This window comes from Myotis yumanensis, unplaced genomic scaffold, assembly GCF_028538775.1.
Source record: "Myotis yumanensis isolate MYYU_CA2020_CCGP unplaced genomic scaffold, mMyoYum1.0.hap1 SCAF_4, whole genome shotgun sequence".
NCBI classification, from domain to species: Eukaryota; Metazoa; Chordata; class Mammalia; order Chiroptera; family Vespertilionidae; genus Myotis; species Myotis yumanensis.
In genome coordinates this window covers 49,929,025-49,948,679 of record NW_027223755.1, presented here as the reverse complement: position 1 = coordinate 49,948,679, position 19,655 = coordinate 49,929,025, and the positions used below count along the sequence as shown (strand labels likewise).

The window sequence follows — 19,655 nt, the reverse complement described above, 5'->3', positions numbered from 1 at the left end:
TATGAAAAAAAGGAAGCTGGGTAGAGGAAAAGGTGACTGGCAGTCCATGGAGGTTGGAGGTGGCTATTCTACACAGGATAAGCATGCATGACCTCTTGGGGAAATCCCGTTGGAGCAGAGAGCTAGATAAAATTAGGAAGCCATCTATGCCAGTGATTCCCAAAGTGGGCGCTACCGCCTCCTGGTGGGCGCTGCAGTGATCCAGGGGGGCGGTGATGGCCACAGGTGCATTTGTTTTAACTTTTTTTGTATTACCTTTCTATTCTGAGTTCAATAAATAGTTTCATAATTTCAAACTTCAATGTTTCTAATTTACACCTTTCTTTACTATATTTTACGAAAAAGGTAGAAACATTAATACATATATCTTTCTGTTTAATTGCTATTAAAATTTTTAAAAACTTAATTTCCAGGGGGCGCTGAGTAATATTTTTTCTGGAAAGGGGGCGGTAGGCCAAATAAGTTTGGGAACCACTGATCTATGCAAAGACTTTGGGAACAGATGGCTCCAGCCAGAGAAACCAGCAGAGGAAAATGCCTGAAGGAACAAGGAGGCCAGGAAGGCTAGGGAGAGAGAACAGTGCGGTAGGAAAAGGGTCAGAGAGACATCAAAAAGGCCAGATCAGACAGCCTCTTAGCCGGTAGTAAAGAACTCCAGTTTTATTCCATGTATAAAACAACAGTGTATACTAAGAGCTCTAGTGTTTAGAAGTAATCCCACACATGGACAAGAGCCTTGTTTTAAAAGAAATAAACATAAAGTGGCATTATACCTATATCTGAGATATTTATCTTTGTTTTTTTGGTTGTAGTGAATATTAGAAAGGCAAAAAATATCAAGAGCAAAAAGTAGAGACTCCCTATGTGAGATGTCTAGATCCCCAGATAAACGTGCCCAGGTCCTCTACTACCATACATCTTTCAACAAGAACTTTTCCTTTTGGAATAGGAAAAAGATTCCTGGAAGGTGTATCTGGTTATTGATGATTTTTTTCATTGTTTCATACTGCAACACATGCTCATCTGGAAATGTAAGCTTACTTTTTAGACTAACTATAAAGTGAAAGCATTAGACATTATGCCAATTAAGCCTGCAGCATACTCATTAGATTTAAAAGCAACACTACATGTAATAGAAGCACTTACCGTTTGAGAAACAGTAACAAAATTTAAATTTGCTTTAATAAAATAGGGAGATAAGCAAAAGTTCAGTGGGGAAAAAAAGGCCAAATGGTAAAGTAGGGAGCAAAATTAAATTCTACAGATGCAAGGTGAAAAGAAAAGCATTAAGTCAAAGTCTGGTAGAATGAGAACTGAGGACCACAGTAAAACCTTTGCTTTTAAAAAATATTATTTAACAATATAACATATCAATAACAGCAATCTAAGATACATGAATTTTAAAAAATATTTCTTAGTTCACACAGGACTGAATATATTCATGGAAATGTATGTATATAGTTTTGTTTTCTGTATTTTGAGAAAGCAATCTGAAAACTAGAAAAGGTTCAGGGAAGAACAGTAGAAATATTTAAATCAAAAGTAAGCGAAACATGCTCTTACTTTCTTACACTTAAGGATGTCATAATGATATCGTATATTCAAGTCCTATATAGAATTTTAATTTTCTCTGAAACATGAAAAAGCACACTGTGAGAGTTCATTGTTAATGTACTTACAGGAAATAGTGGGGGTGGTTTCAATACTACATCAGGTAACCTTTCACCTCTGCTAAATCCAACTGCTTCAATATTGAAGGTATAAGCAGCACGTCCTCTTCCTTTATTCCCAGCCATTGGAACTAGTTATACCAGAAATGTGGGAAAATTCTGAAAATTAAAGAGTAAGATTTATTGGATCATATGAAAAATGAAACCAACATTTTAAAGCAAAATACACTCTACCCCTTAAGTAGCATGGGCAATTTAAACACTTCTGGAAGGCAAAATGTTTAAAGAAATAACCATGTGATCAACGGATTCCTGAACTCCTCACATCTAGTCATGTTTGACGGTGGCCTCAACTACCTCACCCAGGCCCTGGGTGGAGACTGACGCTGGGTCTCCTTCAAGAGGCTGCCCCAACCACTGCACAGCCAGTTAATGCAATTTTCTCCACTCCTCTGTGGTTTGGCAACAAGATCTCTTATCTATGTAAAAGTATGGACAAGGAAAGGTCAGGCTGATGAAGAGAGGACACTGCTTTTTCATTCAACTTGAAGACTATTAGTCATACATACTTTAAATTTGTAAATGGCCCTGGCCTGTTTGGCTCAGTGGACCCATCGGCCCTCGGAAAGAAGGGTTGTGGGTTGGATTCCTGGTCAAGGGCATACTTTGGTTGCAGTCTCAATCCCCAGCTCTGATCAGGGCGTATGCAGGAGGCAACCAATTACTGCACCTCTCTCACATCAATGTTATTCTCTCTCTCTCTCTCTCAAAATCAATGGGAAAATATCCTCATGTGAGGATTAACAACAACAAAAACTTGTAAATGATTATTTCTTTAATCCTAGAATTTGAATGTTAGAAAAGATCCTTGATATCAAGTTCAGTGTCCTCCCTTTAGAAATGGGAATGGGCTCAATAAGACTCTGAAGAGGTCCATCCAAGCAAAAAACTTAAGTTCAGAGAAAACCACCTGAAATTGACATTGTTAAAGGTAGGATAAAACTGTACTCTCTTCAACTATGGGGGCAGTAGAGGTGTGACAGTACTCAATGTCCTGTACTGAATGTCTGAATTGTCTAAAACATGATTACATTATAATGTGACAACTGAGCTGGCACCGCATTAACAGGATTCCTACCCTAAGGATTTTTCACCACAGCTCTGCATTTGACTGTAGTGAAGATTATAATACACACTTTAAATATATTTTTTAACCCTCACCCAAGGATATGTTTGCTTTTTATTGATTTTAGAGAGAGGGAAAGTGAAACATGGATATTAGAGAGAAACATGGACAGGTAGCCTCCCAGGTGGGGATAGAATCTGCAACCTGGGTATGTGCCCTAACCAGAAATCGAACCCTCCACCTTTCAGTGTTAAGAGACAATGCTCCAACCAACTGAGCCACACAGGCCAGGGCTAATACACACTTTTAAAATCACTTTTCCCATTGATAAGGTTATCATTCAATCCTGTAAACTCAAAAAGCAATATGCCCTCCCATACCAAATTAAGAGTTCCCTCCCGCTTTTCTCTTGTCATTTGTTTATTTATTTTAAAACCCGGCATCATTGTACATACAATGCTTCTCCAACTTGAAGGCACATATGAATTACCTGGATACCTTGTTAAATTGCAGATTCTGATTCAGTTGGCCTTGGGCGGGCTTAAGAATCTGCATTTCCAATAAGCTCTCCTGAGCTGCTAGTTTACAGACCACAATTTGAGAGCAGCAAGGCTGTACCTTGTCCCATATTTTGGATTTGAATGGTTGTATACATGAGATATGGTTTAACACATTTCTCTATTCCCTGTAGCTTCTATAAACAGGTGGACTAGAGGCTTACTTAAATTTGAGTTCGCTTTTTAACAAGGATACTTAAGAGATGCTTGTTTCCTACTGCATCACATCAGGATGCACGTGGAGTGTCTGTCCCGGTGATGTTCTGGTCAGTGGGTTCAGGAACTGTCAGTCTGTTTCATCTGGTATAAAGTTCCCCCTAGTTTTGATCTGATGATTTTAGCTGTCATTGATGATCCATTATTCCATTATGGATTGCAATATGGTGATATACACATTTTGTCATTCTTTCTGTATTTATTAACTGAAATTCTACCAGGAATCAATTCCTCTCATCCACTATTTAGTTACTATGAAACACAATTCACATAGGAAAGGTGCTTATTTTAACAACCAAGCTCATTTCAGCTGTCCACACTAAGAGAAGAAAAATATCCAAATGGCCTTGTTTCAATTGCTGAGTCATTAAAGCATATGCTGAGCTTACTGAAGGAAGGTCTCCTAAGTATGAAAATTGCTAAGCAGAGGGCTCATACCTTTACTCTAAGAAACGAACTGTGGGAGCCCAGTAGATATGGCTGAGGCCACTAGGTAGAATTCCAATCCAGGATTTGCCACCAGAACAATTGTAGGCAATGCCTTCCAAACTTGCCTGATCATGAGAACTAGCTGAAAGACTTATTAAACGGAGTCCCAAGTGATCAAGACCTCAAACCTACTACACCAGAATCTTTGGAGGTGGGCCTTGGGAAGTAGTTGGAAAACTCACCCTAAAAAGGGAATCCATTAGCTACCACTGTTCGATGGGATATCCCTTGAGAAATACCAAACTCTGCTGCCTCTAAACTTGTTTTTATCAAGCCACCTTAAGTGCTATCTTTAGTGAATGTACTGCCCTTGTCAGAGAAAAATCAGTCCTTGTTCTTGAGACACCCTTAATAATTACATAGCATTCTGGCCTATAAAGCCATCTCTTTTTAGTTTGGTTATCATGAGTCAGTCAGTTCTCTTATACCTGGAGAAACGGCTACATTCATTTTTTCTTCTCTTGCAGAGCTGAGAGGCAGTCCCTTGGCTCTGGCAACTAACTCATGGGAAAACAGCTTACAAGGAATGCCTAAGCAGCACTCTTTGAAGTCCTTTAAGCTGACTTAACAATTGCTTTGTTTCTTTTTCAACTCTTTCTCAAACAAAAGGATTTTTAAACCAGCTTTCCCCATTTTCTCATTATCCAAGTCTTCCTTTACTTCATTTGGCCAATTTCATTGAGTCATTCACTCAACTAATATTGAGCATCCCAGGCACAGTGGCAGGAGCCAGGCAGCACTGAACAAAACCGGTTGCTGCCCTCAAGTCTTACATTTCAATGGAGGAAAGAACACAAAGAAGTAAATAAATACGTAACATAATATCATCTGTTCTTTATGTGTCTCCTACAAAAGGATGTTGAAGTCCTAACTGCTGATCACTTGAATGTGACTTTCCTTATCTTAATATATAAGGAGGTAATATGCAAATTAGGCCGGGACACCGTAACAGGATGACCAGACAGGAGGTGGTTGCATGCGCAGGTGAGGCCCAGAGCGGAGAAGGAGACAGAGACAGGGGAGCCTGCCCCAGCCAGTGTGGCAGCTCCGGCGGCCCGGAGTGGACACAGGCAGAGGGGTCAGGGGCGGGAGGGCCTGGAGCTGGCCGAGCCACTGTGCCGGCTTGGGCAGCCCCTGGAGCGGACACAGGCAGGGGGGACCTGGGGCAGAAGTCAGGCATGGTCCTGGCCGCCCACGGCACCAGTCAGGCGCGGGTCCCGGCCACCTGCGATGGCAGCCCACGGGGTGCCCCCTCGCGCTATTTCAATCATGTACTAGGTTTCAATCTAGTCCTATATAATAAAAGGCGAATATGCAAATTGACCAAACGGCAGAACTGGTCACTATGACGCGCACTGACCACCAGAGGGCAGACGCTCTACACAGGAGCTGCCCCCTGGTGGTCAGTGTGCTCCTACAGGGAGAGCACCACTCAGCCAGAAGCCAGGCTCATTGTTGGCAAGCACAGCCGCAGTGGTGGGAGCCTCTCTCACCTCTGCGGCAGCGCTAAGGATGTCCAACTGGGAGAGGGCACAGGCTGGGCTGAGGGACCGCCCCCCCCCCCCCCCCCCCCGCCCCAGCTCCAGTGCACAAATTTCGTGCACTGGGCCTCTAGTTTGGAAATAAAATCTTTGCAGGTGTAATCAAATTAAGGTGAGATCATACTGAACTAGTGTGGGTCCTCTTCCAATTACTGGCATCCTTATAAGAGGGAAATCTGGACACACAAAAAGATACACATAGGAAAAACACCATGTAAAGGTAGAGACAGAGATAGGCAGTACTGCAGCTGCAAGCCAGCAAACACCAGAGCTAGGAGAGAGGTACGGAACAGACACTCACTCCCTTAGCCTCCAAAAGGAACAAACCCTGCCAACACTTTGATTTCAGACTTCTGGCCTCCAGAACCATGAGAGAATAAATTTCTGTTGTTTTAAGCCATCCAATTTGTGGTAATGCGTTGTGGCAGCCCTTGAAAGTCAGTACAACTCTGAAAAATAAAAATCATGGTAAAGGGATACAGAATAACAAAGGAGTGTGGTAGTGGCTTTTTCATCATACAAGGAAGGCCTTTCTCTGGAGGATAAATCTGAACAGTGTGCTAGAGAAGGCCCATGAGCCAGATGGAGGGATGGGGTAGAGATAATTAGAGAGAGAAGTAACAGCAAGTACGGGGAGGGGAAGCCACAAGCTGGGAGTGTGTGAGGAACAAGAAGCCCATCCCCCTGGCCACTGTGTGGCTCAGAACATCATCCTGAACACCAAAAGCTAGTGGGGATGGCGGGTTCAATTCCCAGTCAGGGCACATACCTAGGTTGCAAGTTTGATCCCGGTCAGGGTGTGTGTGGGAGGCAATAGATTTGTTTCTCTCTCACATCAATAATTCTCTCTCCCTCCTCTCTCTCTCCCTTCCTCTCTCTAAAATCAATGGGGGTTGGGGGGGAAGAACAAGCCCATGTAGTTGGTGAGTAGCAAGAAGAGGTTGCTACTTGTGGAGCCCTGTGAGAGCTGTAGTAAGGGGTTTGGCTTCTATCTTAACTTGTGATAGAACTACACTCATGAAAATGCTGAAATGCAAAGGTCCTAATGGTCCCCAATGGCAAAATCCACTAACCTTTTGTCTTTGTTCCTGCTCTTGGACTTCCAACACACACAGCTCATTACTGCCTCCTCTCTACAGACATTCTCATGTGTGGGCTCTAATAAACTCCAGGTTCTTCTACCCCACTGATCATTTTATTGGTCTATTTCTCTTCTTAAACCCCCTAAAAATAAATTTCCTTAAGGTTTAATCTTTGGTCTGCTTTTTTTTTTTTTTTTTGGTCTTCAGAAAATTCTCCCATTCTTTGGGTTTGAGGACCTTGCCCACATCATTACCTCCAGCACTAATAACCCCATGGGGACAACCCCATTTTCAGCCCATGCACTTACAACTCAAAGAATATTTGGATAACACCTTAAACTTAACATACTGAGATAATCTTCCCTCTACACAAGCTAACTTGTCTTTCATGTATAAGATCCCTGTTTCTATCCATTGGATATTATTTCCCCAGTCACCAATATTTGAAGATTTTGAGTGAGTCAGTATCAATTTCTCATTCTGTTCCACCCCTCCTATCAAATCATACATCTAATTCTTCCTTCAAAATGTCTCTCCCTTTTCATTTCTTCTACCATAATCCAGCTCAGTCCTTTCCCACCTCATTTTTTAACTGCAAATTTTGTAGTATACTGTGTTCTTCCTGTTTAATTTATTCTTCCATATTATTCAACAGTTTTTATTCATATATATAAAGCCTAGTTCTGATCATGCTCCTCTCTTCTTCTTCCCTCTTGGCTAGAGAATTAAATCCAAACTACCTATCTAAGCATTCAAAACCCTTTTAAGACAGTTGCACCTACCCTGCTGACTCAGTCTTCTGTAATCATGTCTTAATTACCATTCTCTCCACTGCAACTTCCTCCCTCTTCCTCCCTGACTGACTGCATCTGTTTTCACCTTAAGATCCAGTTTCAGTCCCTCAACATCCACAAGAGTCATTTCATCCCACCTTGCTCTTGGAAAGATCCTCCTGCATTTTTATTTTTTTTATTTTTTATTTTTTGCGGGGGGGAGAAAAAAGGGAAGCCCAGTCAGATTGGGGGGCCGTGGAGGTCCCTGCCCTGTGGTGCCAGGTCCCAGGCCCCACTCACTGCTGCTGCAGGTGTGGTTGGCGACGCATGAGGCCCCCGGCTGAGTGAGACCCGCCTTGCAGCTCAGGCAGTTCTCGTGGCACCTGACTAGGAATTGAACCAGGACCTCCTGGTTCAGAGGTCGATGCTCTAACCACTGAACAACACCAGCCAGGGCTGCAATATATGTATTTTTTCCTGCCCTGCCGCCCTCTCCTCCCCCCATGCTTGTCTCCAAGACCTGAAACTGAGAGCCACCATCAGGCGGTCAGTGTAGTGGCAGTGGGGCTGCTGTAGCACTGGAATGGAACCTGTTAGCCACAGCACGGCCAACAGGTCACGAACAGTGCTTCCTCCTGCATTTTTCAAACTTGAGGTGATACATATTGGTACACAACTTAATTCTGGAAGAAATATAGACATGCCCCTTTTGGGAAATGGGCCTTTTCCAAAGAGAAGGAGTTTCATTTATGTTTTTTATTTGTTTCTTCAACTGTATTAACAGGAGAGAATTTACAGCCCCCCCCCCCCCAACACACACACACACACACACACACACACACTGCCTTCCCTCAAATTCTTGAGAACCCAGATCATGACTTTCTTCACACATCTAGCTCAGGGACTTGCACATAGGATAGTCCTGAACAGAGTGGAAAAATTCCAACTAGGTTAGGAAAATACTAAAAAAGGCTGCATCCTCACCAAAAGCTTTAGGAGGATAGGGAAGAAGAGCACACCTATCCTTGTATGAAGGCTTATTAGTAGATGCCACAATAAGGGTTTTCATAATTATCTCTTATAATGCTGTCTCATGGGTCTCCAATTTTCCCTGGCTGACTCTGGAGGTTAGTCACGTTCTCAAGAGAATTTTTGAAGACTAAATGGATGTTTCGATAGCTGGGAGGTGCGGGGGGTGGGGGGGTGGGGGGGAAGGGGGGGTAGTGACCTCGTGTTAATGGTGGGAGTGATATGTGTGGCTGGCAGAGCTAAACCCAGTTATTACCCACTTTTTCTGTCCTCACTAAGTGTGGCTGCCTGCACTTTCCTTAGTTGAACCTTTCTACCAACTTCCTTTGCTCTCTTTCAAGAGTGAACAAACTAACAAAACAAAAAAAAGGAGGGTGAAGGAAGAATTATCTATCTATCTATCTATTTATTTTTGGAAGAGAAGAAAACCCTTATCAACAACGCCTTTCCCCAAGATACAGGATAAAATGCCTACAGTGAAGAAAAGTCTGCGGCAATGATTCGTGCCTGAATCAATCGCGCAGTCATCGGATCTGAAAACCTACCATCAGTCAGAGCATAAATTCCTCTCTCACTCACGGCAAACAGTCCCAGGAAGAGGAGACGATTTTAAACGATTTCGAAGGGGTGAGAGGTAAAGCCATCTCTCAACAACCCTCAACCCAGAGGCGCTTTCGTGAGCCTCCACCCCTGCCTTTCCCACCTCCGCCACGTGCCGCGTGAACGCCTTTCCTCCCTCCCCCTCTCCCCCGAGTCCTCAGTGGTTTCTTGTTACCTGCTCACCAGGATCGAGGCTCGGGCAGCAGCGTGCGGCCGAAGCGCCGGCCAGCAAAGAGCCGACGCGGACACGAGGCGCCTCCGCTCCGACCAGGGTTCCGGGGCCGGAGCCGAACCAGCTCCACGCGGCTGGGAGCCGAGTTCCCAGCCCCGCCAGGTAGCCCCGCCCACTCCCCGAGACCCCGCCCCCCGGGCTAAGTCTTTTAGCCCTTGGCAGGCGCCGTAGTCGGCCCGCGCCGGCGGCCAGTGCGCACCGCGGGGCCGGCGGTGGGCGGGCCCGGCGCCTCCCGCGTCTCGCTCGGGCCTCCGCAGTCGGGTCCTCGGCGGGGGACGTGTCGCTCTCTAATCTCCCGCGGGCTCCGCGGCCCTGGCGTTCACGCCCCCTCGCGCTGCGGCTGCAGAGGCTGCCATTGCTCTAGCGCCCGGGTGCGGCCGAGCAGCCCCTGCTCTCTGCGGACCCGGCCGGAGTGCGGTGGGCGCTCTAGGCTGCGGCTCCGCGCCTCCCCCCTGCTCCCAGCTCTCCCCCCGACCCCTCGCTCCCCGCGCCAGCCTCCTCCCCGCTCCCTCCTCGCTCAGATCGGATCGCCCCACTCCGCCGCAGAGCCTCGAGTCCGGACCGCCGGCGGGAGGCACACACGCCCACACCCACACCCGCGCGGCCCGGCCGCTCCCCTGCCCAGCATGTCGGCGCTCGAATGGTACGCCCACAAGTCCCTGGGCGACGGCATCTTCTGGATTCAGGAACGTTTCTACGAGTCGGGCAACCGCGCCAACATCTGGCTGGTGCGCGGCTCGGAGCAGGACGTGGTGATCGACACGGGCCTGGGGCTGCGCAGCCTCCCGGAGTACCTGCACTCCGCCGGCCTCCTGCAGGACGGCGGCGCCCGGGAGGACGCGGCGTGCAGGCCGTTGCTGGCCGTGGCCACCCACGTGCACTTCGACCACTCGGGCGGCCTGTACCAGTTTGACCGGGTGGCCGTGCACCACGCCGAGGCCGAGGCCCTGGCCCGCGGAGACAACTTCGAGACGGTGACCTGGCTGTCCGACAGCGAGGTGGTGCGGGCGCCCAGCCCCGGCTGGAGGGCCCGGCAGTTCCGAGTGCAGGCGGTGCAGCCCAGCCTCATCCTGCAGGATGGTAATGGGCCCTCGCGGGCGGGCGCGCGCGTTCTCCGCCAGGGAGGGGGTTGGGGAGGAACTGCCCGAGGGATGGATGCATGCCGCCGAGGTGCATGACTGCTAGGGGCTTGTCACGTCGCAGAAACGCCACCCGTGTTTCTCCCATCCCCGAGTTCCAGCCCACTCCACCGGAGCCACGTCCACGGCAGCCTTCCCTACCGGAGACCAGCCTGGGCACCGAGTAGCGGTGCTGAGCACTCAGGGAAAGCCGGCCCCACCCCCTAGTCCGTGCCTTGTGTGAGATACAGTAGCGCTGCACTTGTGATGAGAAATGTTCCGTTCTTTTCCCGAAGACCTGTCTGACATTTTCAGGCGCTTTTCCAGCGAGAAGACTTGAAGAACGACACCTCACAGACTGCAAGTCATGCTCTGTGCTTTTGAGAGCTGCTGACTTCATCTGCTCGGTGACCATCGGCCATGAGAAATGCCCACCTGTAGGCTTAGAAAACCTCTAGAGAACTGTGGTTCCAATCTGCTCGTGCAGCCTTATCTTCCAGATAGATTCCTGTTCTTGATGTTGCCTCCCTAGAGAAAAATCTTGGTAGGGTACACAAGAAGTAGAATATGTCTTGAGTCTACGCTATGACAGATATCCTGTCTGGTTGAAAGCAAGGCCTGAGAAAGATGAATAAGGAGGTTATTTCCGGTGATAGTGGACTAATGTGTAGATATCCTTGGGCCTCTGTGAAAGGTAGGATAGGGTTCAGAGAGAAACTAATGGAATGAAATAAGAGTAGGACCCCAGTCTTCCCAATCCCATGCAGGCACTTAAATAATTGAGGTAATTAGACACAGTAGTACCATTTGTATATTAATTTCCTTTATTCTTTTTAGAATACTTTGTTGACTTCATTTTATCCACACAACACATTTGAAGTGAGCCAGCGGACACCCAGTTAAATGGCATGCCTAGAGTGCACAGAGCAAGACAGTGGCATCAGTTAGGATTTGAACCAAGGCACCACAGCTCAAAGCATGCTGTTCATACATAAATCCTACTCCATAAATATATTATGGTAATTCTGAGTAGAATGTGAAATCCCCTCCTTTCCATTCTATTCTTGAAACCATTTTAATTTCCACTTTAATTTTTTAAAACATCCTTCGCTGAGGTAAAAAAAAAAATCAAGTTGCTACAATACAATAAGGCTGATTGTATGACCGGCCAATTTGACAAATAATGAAATATTCTACAAAAATAATTTTGTCTTGCAGATGAGATCCTGGTCACTTGAAATGTAAAACATAGACAGCACGATTCTATACCTTACACCCCACCCAAAAAGTCCTTTCATTAAAAATTTAAATCTAAATATAAAGAAAACTGGTTTAGATGGTAGTCTTATATTACCTAACAACTTGAGATGAAAGTAAGGTACATTTAATGTAAATTTAATGTCCTTTTACATTATTGTATATTTAATGTAAGTTTAACATAAATTTGCATTAAATGTAGTTTTAACTACTATATAGCTTGATAAAATTGATATTTTTACTAGTAAAGGTAAGATTTCCATATAGTTGATGGGTATTCAGACTAAATTTTTTCTGGCATCCAGACCAAAAAAATGTTGACATTAGTATTTAAAATATATTTAAATTGTTTAAATGGATAAATTACTTTTGATTCATTTCCATTTGCTCTCTGCCAGCAATCAATGGTGAAAGAGTGATAGAATAACTGTTTCACAGATAAATAGTCCAGGCAGGACTGACTATCCCATGTACACAGCCACTTTGGCAAAGAGGTGGGACTAGAATCCAGGTTTACTAAATACCAGTTATAGCTTTATAATTATAATTAAAGTATTTTGGAGCTGCAAGGGGCCTGTGAGCTACCTATGTGGTATTTTAAGCCTTTGAAGGTATGAAAAGAAAGCTTGATATTTACCAAACACTTTGAAGGTGATCATACTGTGTTAAATCAAAAGGTATGTGGTGTTTTTTTGTGTTTGTGTTTTTTGCTTTGTTTTATTGTTAGGAGCTGAATGCCTCACCCTCTCAAGTAGTATCTAATTTCCTCTTTTCTGGGGAATATTAATTTCCTGTCTCTTCTGCATGGTGTGGTCTGCTAACTTGCTATTATCATAATATGGATGCCTGGAAGGAGATATAAAATATTTATATTAAAAGTGCATACACAGTTATGCACACACATCAACAGCACATACCCAAACAGCACAACTTCTTCATTGCTTTGGTTAGAACATAAGGAAGCTGAAGTCATTATTTTATTACATTTCATTTAAGCGAATGGATGGTCACCTGTCTTGGGGAAACATAAATCCGTGCACTGTATTACTAATCCAAAAGCTGACTTGTAAATGAGGGACAAGGAGGACAAGGAGAGATCATCATACACTCCACCATCTCTGATGGAAAACAACTCGCCCTACGACTAGTGAAATAGTGTCTTCCTGTAATAAAATAACAATAAATCATAGGTTGATATAGCACATTATTCTTGAATGGGTACACATTTTGCCTATTTTTAACAATATTCAAGTGATATGAAATGCAGGCATTTTGGCTCCTATTATGCACATTTAAACTATTTGCCCAGAGTCACCAACATACAGAATTAGGCAAAAGTAGGTTTATAGTTGATCGTATGGAAAATAATAATACAAAAATAAACTGTTTTGCATACTCACAACTGTAAACCCATTTTGTTTTTGAGCAGCTGTTTCAGGTGGACTTGAATCATTTAGGGACAATTTAAAAAAAAAAATATTCCAGAAAGGTAGCTGATTGAATAAGCACATCTCATTTGACTTCCTTCTAAAACCCCACTAAGACTACTATAAAGGGACCGTGGAATTGTTTCAGATGCTGGAGAGTACTAATTATGATGACGGAGTGAGCAGTTTTATCCTGTTCCAGCAAGGGAAATCAAGAGCCAATCCAGTTTGCACTGCAGGAGCCTTAAAAGGAATTAGCAATAGCTGGTACCTAAGTGGAGGCTAAGGGAAGAATACTACTAAAATGAGAATTGGTTGAAAGCCATTTAAGAGGCTGTTAAAACTCTAGAACCCTTCTTAGTAAGTGAATGCCCATCCAGTTAGTTTGTTCTCTGGAGAGAGGAAAGCAGAGGGGTTTCTTGACTTGAGGGATGGCAAGTACTATTGAGTACAGATGTTCAGAATGGAAAATAGGAAGGATGTGTGTGCATTCCCTTCTAGTTCCCAGACAATGAGAGCCAGGCATTTATCCCCCACCTCCTCCCTCCTAGAAAGTTGAAAGAATCGGATCTGAGATATCTGCTCAGACATAGAGGAAAGACTAAGATGCTGATCTCTAATCCTTGGCTTGATCTTTCTGCAGTGAAGCCTATAGGTCACTAGGTCCCATGCATGTGTTTCTAGCAGCCTTTTCATCCCCCCCTCATAAACAGGCAACCAAGCATTATGAAAAATCTGTGAAAATTCTCTAACGAGATCAAATACTAAAACAAATAGCATAAAGCAACTTGGATGGTAGGATTATCATTAATATCATCAGGGGGCTACAGAAAGTATTGCATTCAAGATATTCAAGAGACAATAGGATGCTTTCAAAATAAGCAAGAGACAGAACAAACACGCACACACACACACGAAAAGGGCTCTTGGAATTTAAGACATCCAAAAAACTTAGTAGAAGATCCAGAAGATAACATTGAAAAGTTACAAAAAGAGCAGATAGGTAAAATGAAAACTGGGAAAGAACCAGTAAAGGAACAGTTTAGAAAAGCCAACATTGGAATAGTAGCAGCACAGACAAAATAAAGAAAGTGGAGGCAGGTTGAAACGGCCCCGGTGTGGTAGGGACGACCCCGGTGAGGTTGAAACGGCCCCCGTGAGGTAGGGACGACCCCGGTGAGGTTGAAACGGCCCCCGTGAGGTAGGGACGGCCCCGGTGAGGTTGAAACGGCCCTGGTGAGGCTCAGAGGGCCCTGGCGAGGTTGAGACTACTCCAGTGAGGTTGGGACAAATAAAGGGGACCAGTATGGACTGATGAACAGGGGTAGATACAGAAGCAGAGCAACATTGAACAGAATGTTAAACTACAGTGGGAAGCCTGGGGAGGGTTGGGGGGGGGGATTAAGAGACCAACTGAAGGACTTATATGCATGCATATAAGATTAACCAATGGACACAAGACACGGGGCGGGGGGGGGGGGGGCGGGGGGTAGGGGCCGGGGGAATGTCAAGGGGGGGAAAAAAGGAGACATATGTAATACTCTTTGAATACTTTAAGAAATAAAAATTATTAAAATATTAAAAAAAAAAAAAAAGAAAGTGGAGGAAAAGAAAGCACAGTACAGATAATTCCAGAAAATATCCCACAGCTAAGGGATGTAAATTTCCAGAATGAATGAAACCAGAGTTCCAGCAAAATAGATGAAAACACTTCCAACCCAAGGCACCTTACTGTAAAATTTCTGACTACTTGGAATTAAGCTTCCAGAAACTTTAAAAAAAAATAAATTTTATCCTGTAAAGGAATCTGGCCGTGACTGGAATGCTGGGAAATTTGGGAGTGTCTGATCCCATCTCAGTGTAATTGCTGGGATTTAAGACAAGACCAGGCCAGACTCTGCTCCCAGCCCCTTGCCCCATTGATCTGTTTTGTATCACTATAGTTTATTTTTTCTGAAAAGTTTCTACAAATGCAATTATATAATATATAGCTTTTGTGTCTACTATTTGGTATCATGTTTTAGAGATTCATCCATGTTGTATCTATTAATAATTTACTCTTTTCCATTGCCTAGAAATAATCCAGTCAATGGACATGAAATATCTCTTCTTTTGTTTAGGTCTTTTTTCCCCTATTATTTATTTTTATTGTTGATAGTATTATAGATGTCTCCCAATTTCTCCCTTTTTGCCCCCCTCCACCCAATCCTTGCCCCACCCTAGGCCTTCCCCATACTATTATGTGTCCATGGATAATGCATATATGAAATAAGGTATTTTTAAAATTAAAATAAAACAAATGTCACCCTTCCCAACCTCTTTGAAACCATTTAAATGTTCTTCTATTCTTTAATTAAAGTCATATATGCAACATGTTTATCTGCAAACTCTGTTTCTATTTACAGGGGATGTAATCAACCTTGGTGACAGACAGCTCACTGTTATGCACATGCCCGGTCACTCCAGGGGCAGTATTTGCTTACATGACAAAGACCGAAAGATTCTCTTCAGTGGAGATGTTGTGTATGATGGATCGCTGATTGACTGGCTCCCATACAGCAGGATAAGTGACTATGTTGGAACCTGTGAACGTCTGATAGAACTAGTGGACAGAGGTCTGGTAGAGAAGGTGCTTCCTGGGCACTTCAACACCTTTGGTGCTGAAAGGCTTTTTCGGTTGGCATCTAACTATATTGCAAAAGCCGGGATATGTCACAAAGTTTCTACTTTTGCTATGCGATCTCTTGCAAGTTTAGCCCTACGTGTAACAAATTCTAGGACCTCACCATAATACCTATTCTAATAACCTATTTCGGTTAATTCTATAAATTAATCCAGTTCACTTTGTGCTGGTTAAAATGATTAATGGTGAGCATTTTAAAAAGTGCTATTATACTACTGTTGTATATTAGAGGGGGGAAAAAAAAGTTTGAGAATGAATAAGCCAAAAAAGAAAGTTCTTAGTTTAATTTTTTTCTTTCCTCCAAATAATAAACCTCTTAAGTAAGATTATAATTTCCCAAAGCTGTCATCTTGTAATATTTGCTCTAGAAGTGACATAAAAATATATAGGAAAGCAAGGAGGCATTTTGTAGTAAGAGAACTATCCTTGCCTCCCATTTGTCTTATTTCCTAGATGACCTAGAAAAAGGGCAAGAAGTGTTATGTTTATACTCCAAACTTGATATTTTTACTATATTATTTAAAAGTAAAGATTCTTGGGTTTAAAATACAGTAGAACTCGATATAAACTAAGATTTAGAATGACAGCTAAAACAATTCATTGTTCTGATACAGAATTTTTATACTTCATTTTATTTATTCTTAATGTAATTATCACATACATTATGTGTTGTATTATTTTACTTAAAAAAGTACAATGGAGTTTGTTTTATTGCAAAGCTTTAAATGTAAATTATAGAGTGCTTCAGTAAAAAGATGTTATATATTGTTGTTTGTTATTATGTATGTGTAATATTTGTAATCATAAAAGTGAATTTCAAATGTCTTTAATCTAACTACAAATTGTCAGATTTCTCAAAAGGACACTGTCAGGCAAACCTGAAAAATATACACATTGAGAATAATTTTATTATATCCTGTTTTAATGTTAACAGCTATTATAAACAAAATTTTTCTTGTGAAATAGCAGCTTCAATATATGTCATATTTTATAGTATCAAAACAACTATAGAGATCTACAACATCCTGGTCTGAACCATTCTTTTATTTAACATAACATACACATGAAGACTTTTCAAAATAATGGAAAAATGTGCATTAGATATTGACTTAGAGTGAATTGCCTTTTTAATCCTGATTCACAACACCTATTCCTGTTCAGTATTCTTTGTCCTGAATGAAAGGAAGTTTACATTTGTAAAGTTATAAGAAAGATTATACCACTATTTAGTAAAATGTTTTGGTTTGGTGCTCTTAATTATTAAAAAATCTTTTGGAATAGTTCATAAAGGCTTTCTTAAAAAGTTTTTTCACTCCTTTTTTATTATTGACATGTCCAAGACCAAACTGAAATAGCTTTGGAAATCAGATTTTCAGTTTTAGGAAGGTCCAGCAATTGATTTCTGAAAAATTATGAAACTTTTCCTACCCTCCACCCACCCAGGTTCTTTAGTTTTTTAGTCACTCAACACACATGTGCACACACCCACATGCATACACACAGTCACATACATACATGCACAGTATTGTGCTAAACACTGTGGAAGCTTAAAAAGTCAAAGAGACTACATCCTAACTGGAAGTAGAAGGCAAACAAAATGTGGATAATATATGCAGATTGAAGTTGACATGAATTACGCATGAGTGAGTGTCAGGGACATAAATGGAGGGATGTGAAATTGGGTTAGAGAAAGATTCCTAAGGAGGGGATTTGAGTCATACTTGGAAGGATGATTTTCTAGGTAGTCCAGATAGAAAGAAAAAGATTCAAGATAGGGATGGAAGCATTGCTGTCTAGAGGAGCTATTCCCTGTGACAATTTTAGTTTCAGGAATCTTAGATCTTCCAAACACCAAGTATTTAGCATGAGAAAGATGGGTTTGTGATTGTGTATATAAGAATAATCCTTAATGACAGACAAGCTGTACCGCCACGTGTGACCAAATGAACCTTTAGTTAAAATCAGTAAGAAGGCCATGATTGTTCAATGTAAAATATGGGCATTTCTCTATGATAGTCATTTAAGGCTGTAGGTCGGTTTCCGTTGATAGTGCAACATCAAGAATATAAATTTGGTTCAGGGCAACTCCAAACAATCACTTAACGAGCCTTAAATATAGCCATTATTTTTTATATCAGTAGCACAAAAGAAAACCAAAAGTCCTTAACCATTGACCATTTTATCGTACTTTTTTAAAAGGGTATAGTATGCACTAATTTTTATTAAGAAATACTTAAACCCACTGAAGGTTTTATTTCTTAAAAGTGCAGTTTTCCAAAACACATTGATTTAATTTTTTTAGTTTTTCAAATTGTACCAAAACATAAGACTTTGATATTTTACTATTGCTTCAATATGAACAAATTGGGGAAAGCATCTATTATTCATTTAGTCCCATGCCATGAATTTTAAAATGTGCATTGTTTAATTTAATCCTGGCCCCAGTGCCAAAAAGTAACTGACCAGCCTCAAACAACACAACTTTGGACAAAGCTGGTAATTGAACATAGGTCTCTCTGCCTCCTAAATTGTGTGCTCTTTCTCTTATACCTGCCCAATAACATAAAATTGGCAAAGTGTATTTTTTTTCCAAGATGCCATATGTGCCAAGAATAAATCAAGTGATGTTAAAGCATAATAATAGCATATTTTTAAAAAAGCTTTAAAAAATATATATATATATATCAACCTGACAGTGACCCTTGTTGTAATTTATGCTTTTTGGAAATGATAGCATGTAAGTATAATTCAAAGTTGTCAAAATGTGAGAAATTTAGGAATAATTTTTATTGTTAATAACTGAATCTTTGGAAATTCATTTTTCTTATTTAGTGTTTCTTTTTAACTGAGACGTCTTAAACACAAACTTTGTATGTTATCCTGATATAGGTAAGTAAATGATTACGTGTAGTTGTTATTATATGGATAATAATATGAATGTGACATGCACAAGTTGTCCTCATAATTTTCAGATAAATGTAAGTAAACGTGTGTGATTATTATTAAAGTGGACATTTTATTTCAATCTCTAATTGGTATGTTTTATGATGTTAATAAATTCCCATTTAATTTCTTGCAAGGATATTTTCCCATGTGAAGTGCAGTTTTGAAAAGCTGGTAATAAGATGTCAAATTGATGGGCAAAAATAGAAAACCAATAAACCAAAAAATACCCAAATAAGCTTTAGTAGTTAATAAATGTGACATTTCAAATCAATGGATAAAGGTAGACTATTCAATAAGAAAAATGTAAGCCACTATAGGGGAGGAAAATATTTTCCCTACCCTTAGGTTCTGTGGCTGGGCCTAACAACTAAACTTACAAAAGACATTAACAGGAGCAAAACATACAATTTTTTTGCTGTTAATATTTTTATATGTACATGGAGGCCTTCATATATAAGAAATAAAAACCCAATGAAGCAGATAGGCTTGAGAGCTTGCATGCCATTAAAAAACACACACAAAAAGATAAATTGTGAAGACTGACATGGTAGGAAAAAGAGGTTTGGGCTAGGGTTGATAAATTGTAGGAAATGGACTAGGAAATAAATGGGAATAACTAATTAAAAATAAGGGTTATTTTAGTAAGTTTGTTTATGCAGATTAATTTTGATTTCAACTCCTGTCTCTAGTAATAAGAATGTTCTCTTCTTGTACAGGGAACCCTTTTCATGGGAAATTTTATGCTCTGTGTTAGAAAGAGGGAGGTCAGAGAGCCCTTCCTTTTCTCAGTTCCCTTCAGCTCAATCAATATGCCAAAATGAGATATTGTGTGTTCTGATTCCCTTCAGTACTTATTAGAAAAATGGGTAAATTATATGAACAGGTTATTCATAGAAGAGGAAACACAAA

General features: G+C 41.7%; 2 protein-coding genes and 1 non-coding gene across 9 annotated transcripts in view; 1 reads left to right on the top strand and 2 right to left on the bottom strand.

Moving 5' to 3' along the window:
- POLR3G (RNA polymerase III subunit G) overlaps positions 1–9,392 on the bottom strand; it is a 47,855-nt gene extending 38,463 nt beyond the window's left edge. For 4 of the 7 annotated variants that reach the window (XR_011471201.1, XR_011471200.1, XR_011471203.1 and 1 more), the window contains exons 1-2: positions 9,259–9,392; positions 1,680–1,829 (exon numbers count right to left, since the gene is read on the bottom strand). Coding sequence is in view for 4 of the 7 variants with exons in the window: in XM_070412320.1 (XP_070268421.1) it covers positions 1,680–1,796 (117 nt within the window). In the remaining 3 variants the exon portion in view is untranslated. Of the gene's footprint in view, positions 1–1,679; positions 1,830–5,900; positions 8,194–9,258 lie in introns of those variants that run through there. The other 3 variants (XM_070412322.1, XM_070412323.1, XM_070412321.1) reach the window with 3 other exon arrangements.
- Positions 7,960–8,085, bottom strand: LOC139009664 (small nucleolar RNA SNORA54). Its single transcript, XR_011471384.1, has one exon. It is a non-coding gene; the product is annotated as a small nucleolar RNA SNORA54 (small nucleolar RNA).
- A 241-nt stretch (positions 9,393–9,633) lies between the features above and the next one.
- On the top strand, positions 9,634–18,814 carry MBLAC2 (metallo-beta-lactamase domain containing 2). The gene is made up of 2 exons (XM_070412317.1): positions 9,634–10,395; positions 15,523–18,814. Exons 1-2 carry the CDS (start codon positions 9,942–9,944, stop codon positions 15,906–15,908), a joined length of 840 nt encoding a protein of 279 aa, XP_070268418.1. The 5' UTR covers positions 9,634–9,941; the 3' UTR covers positions 15,909–18,814.
- The last annotated feature ends 841 nt before the right edge of the window (positions 18,815–19,655 follow it).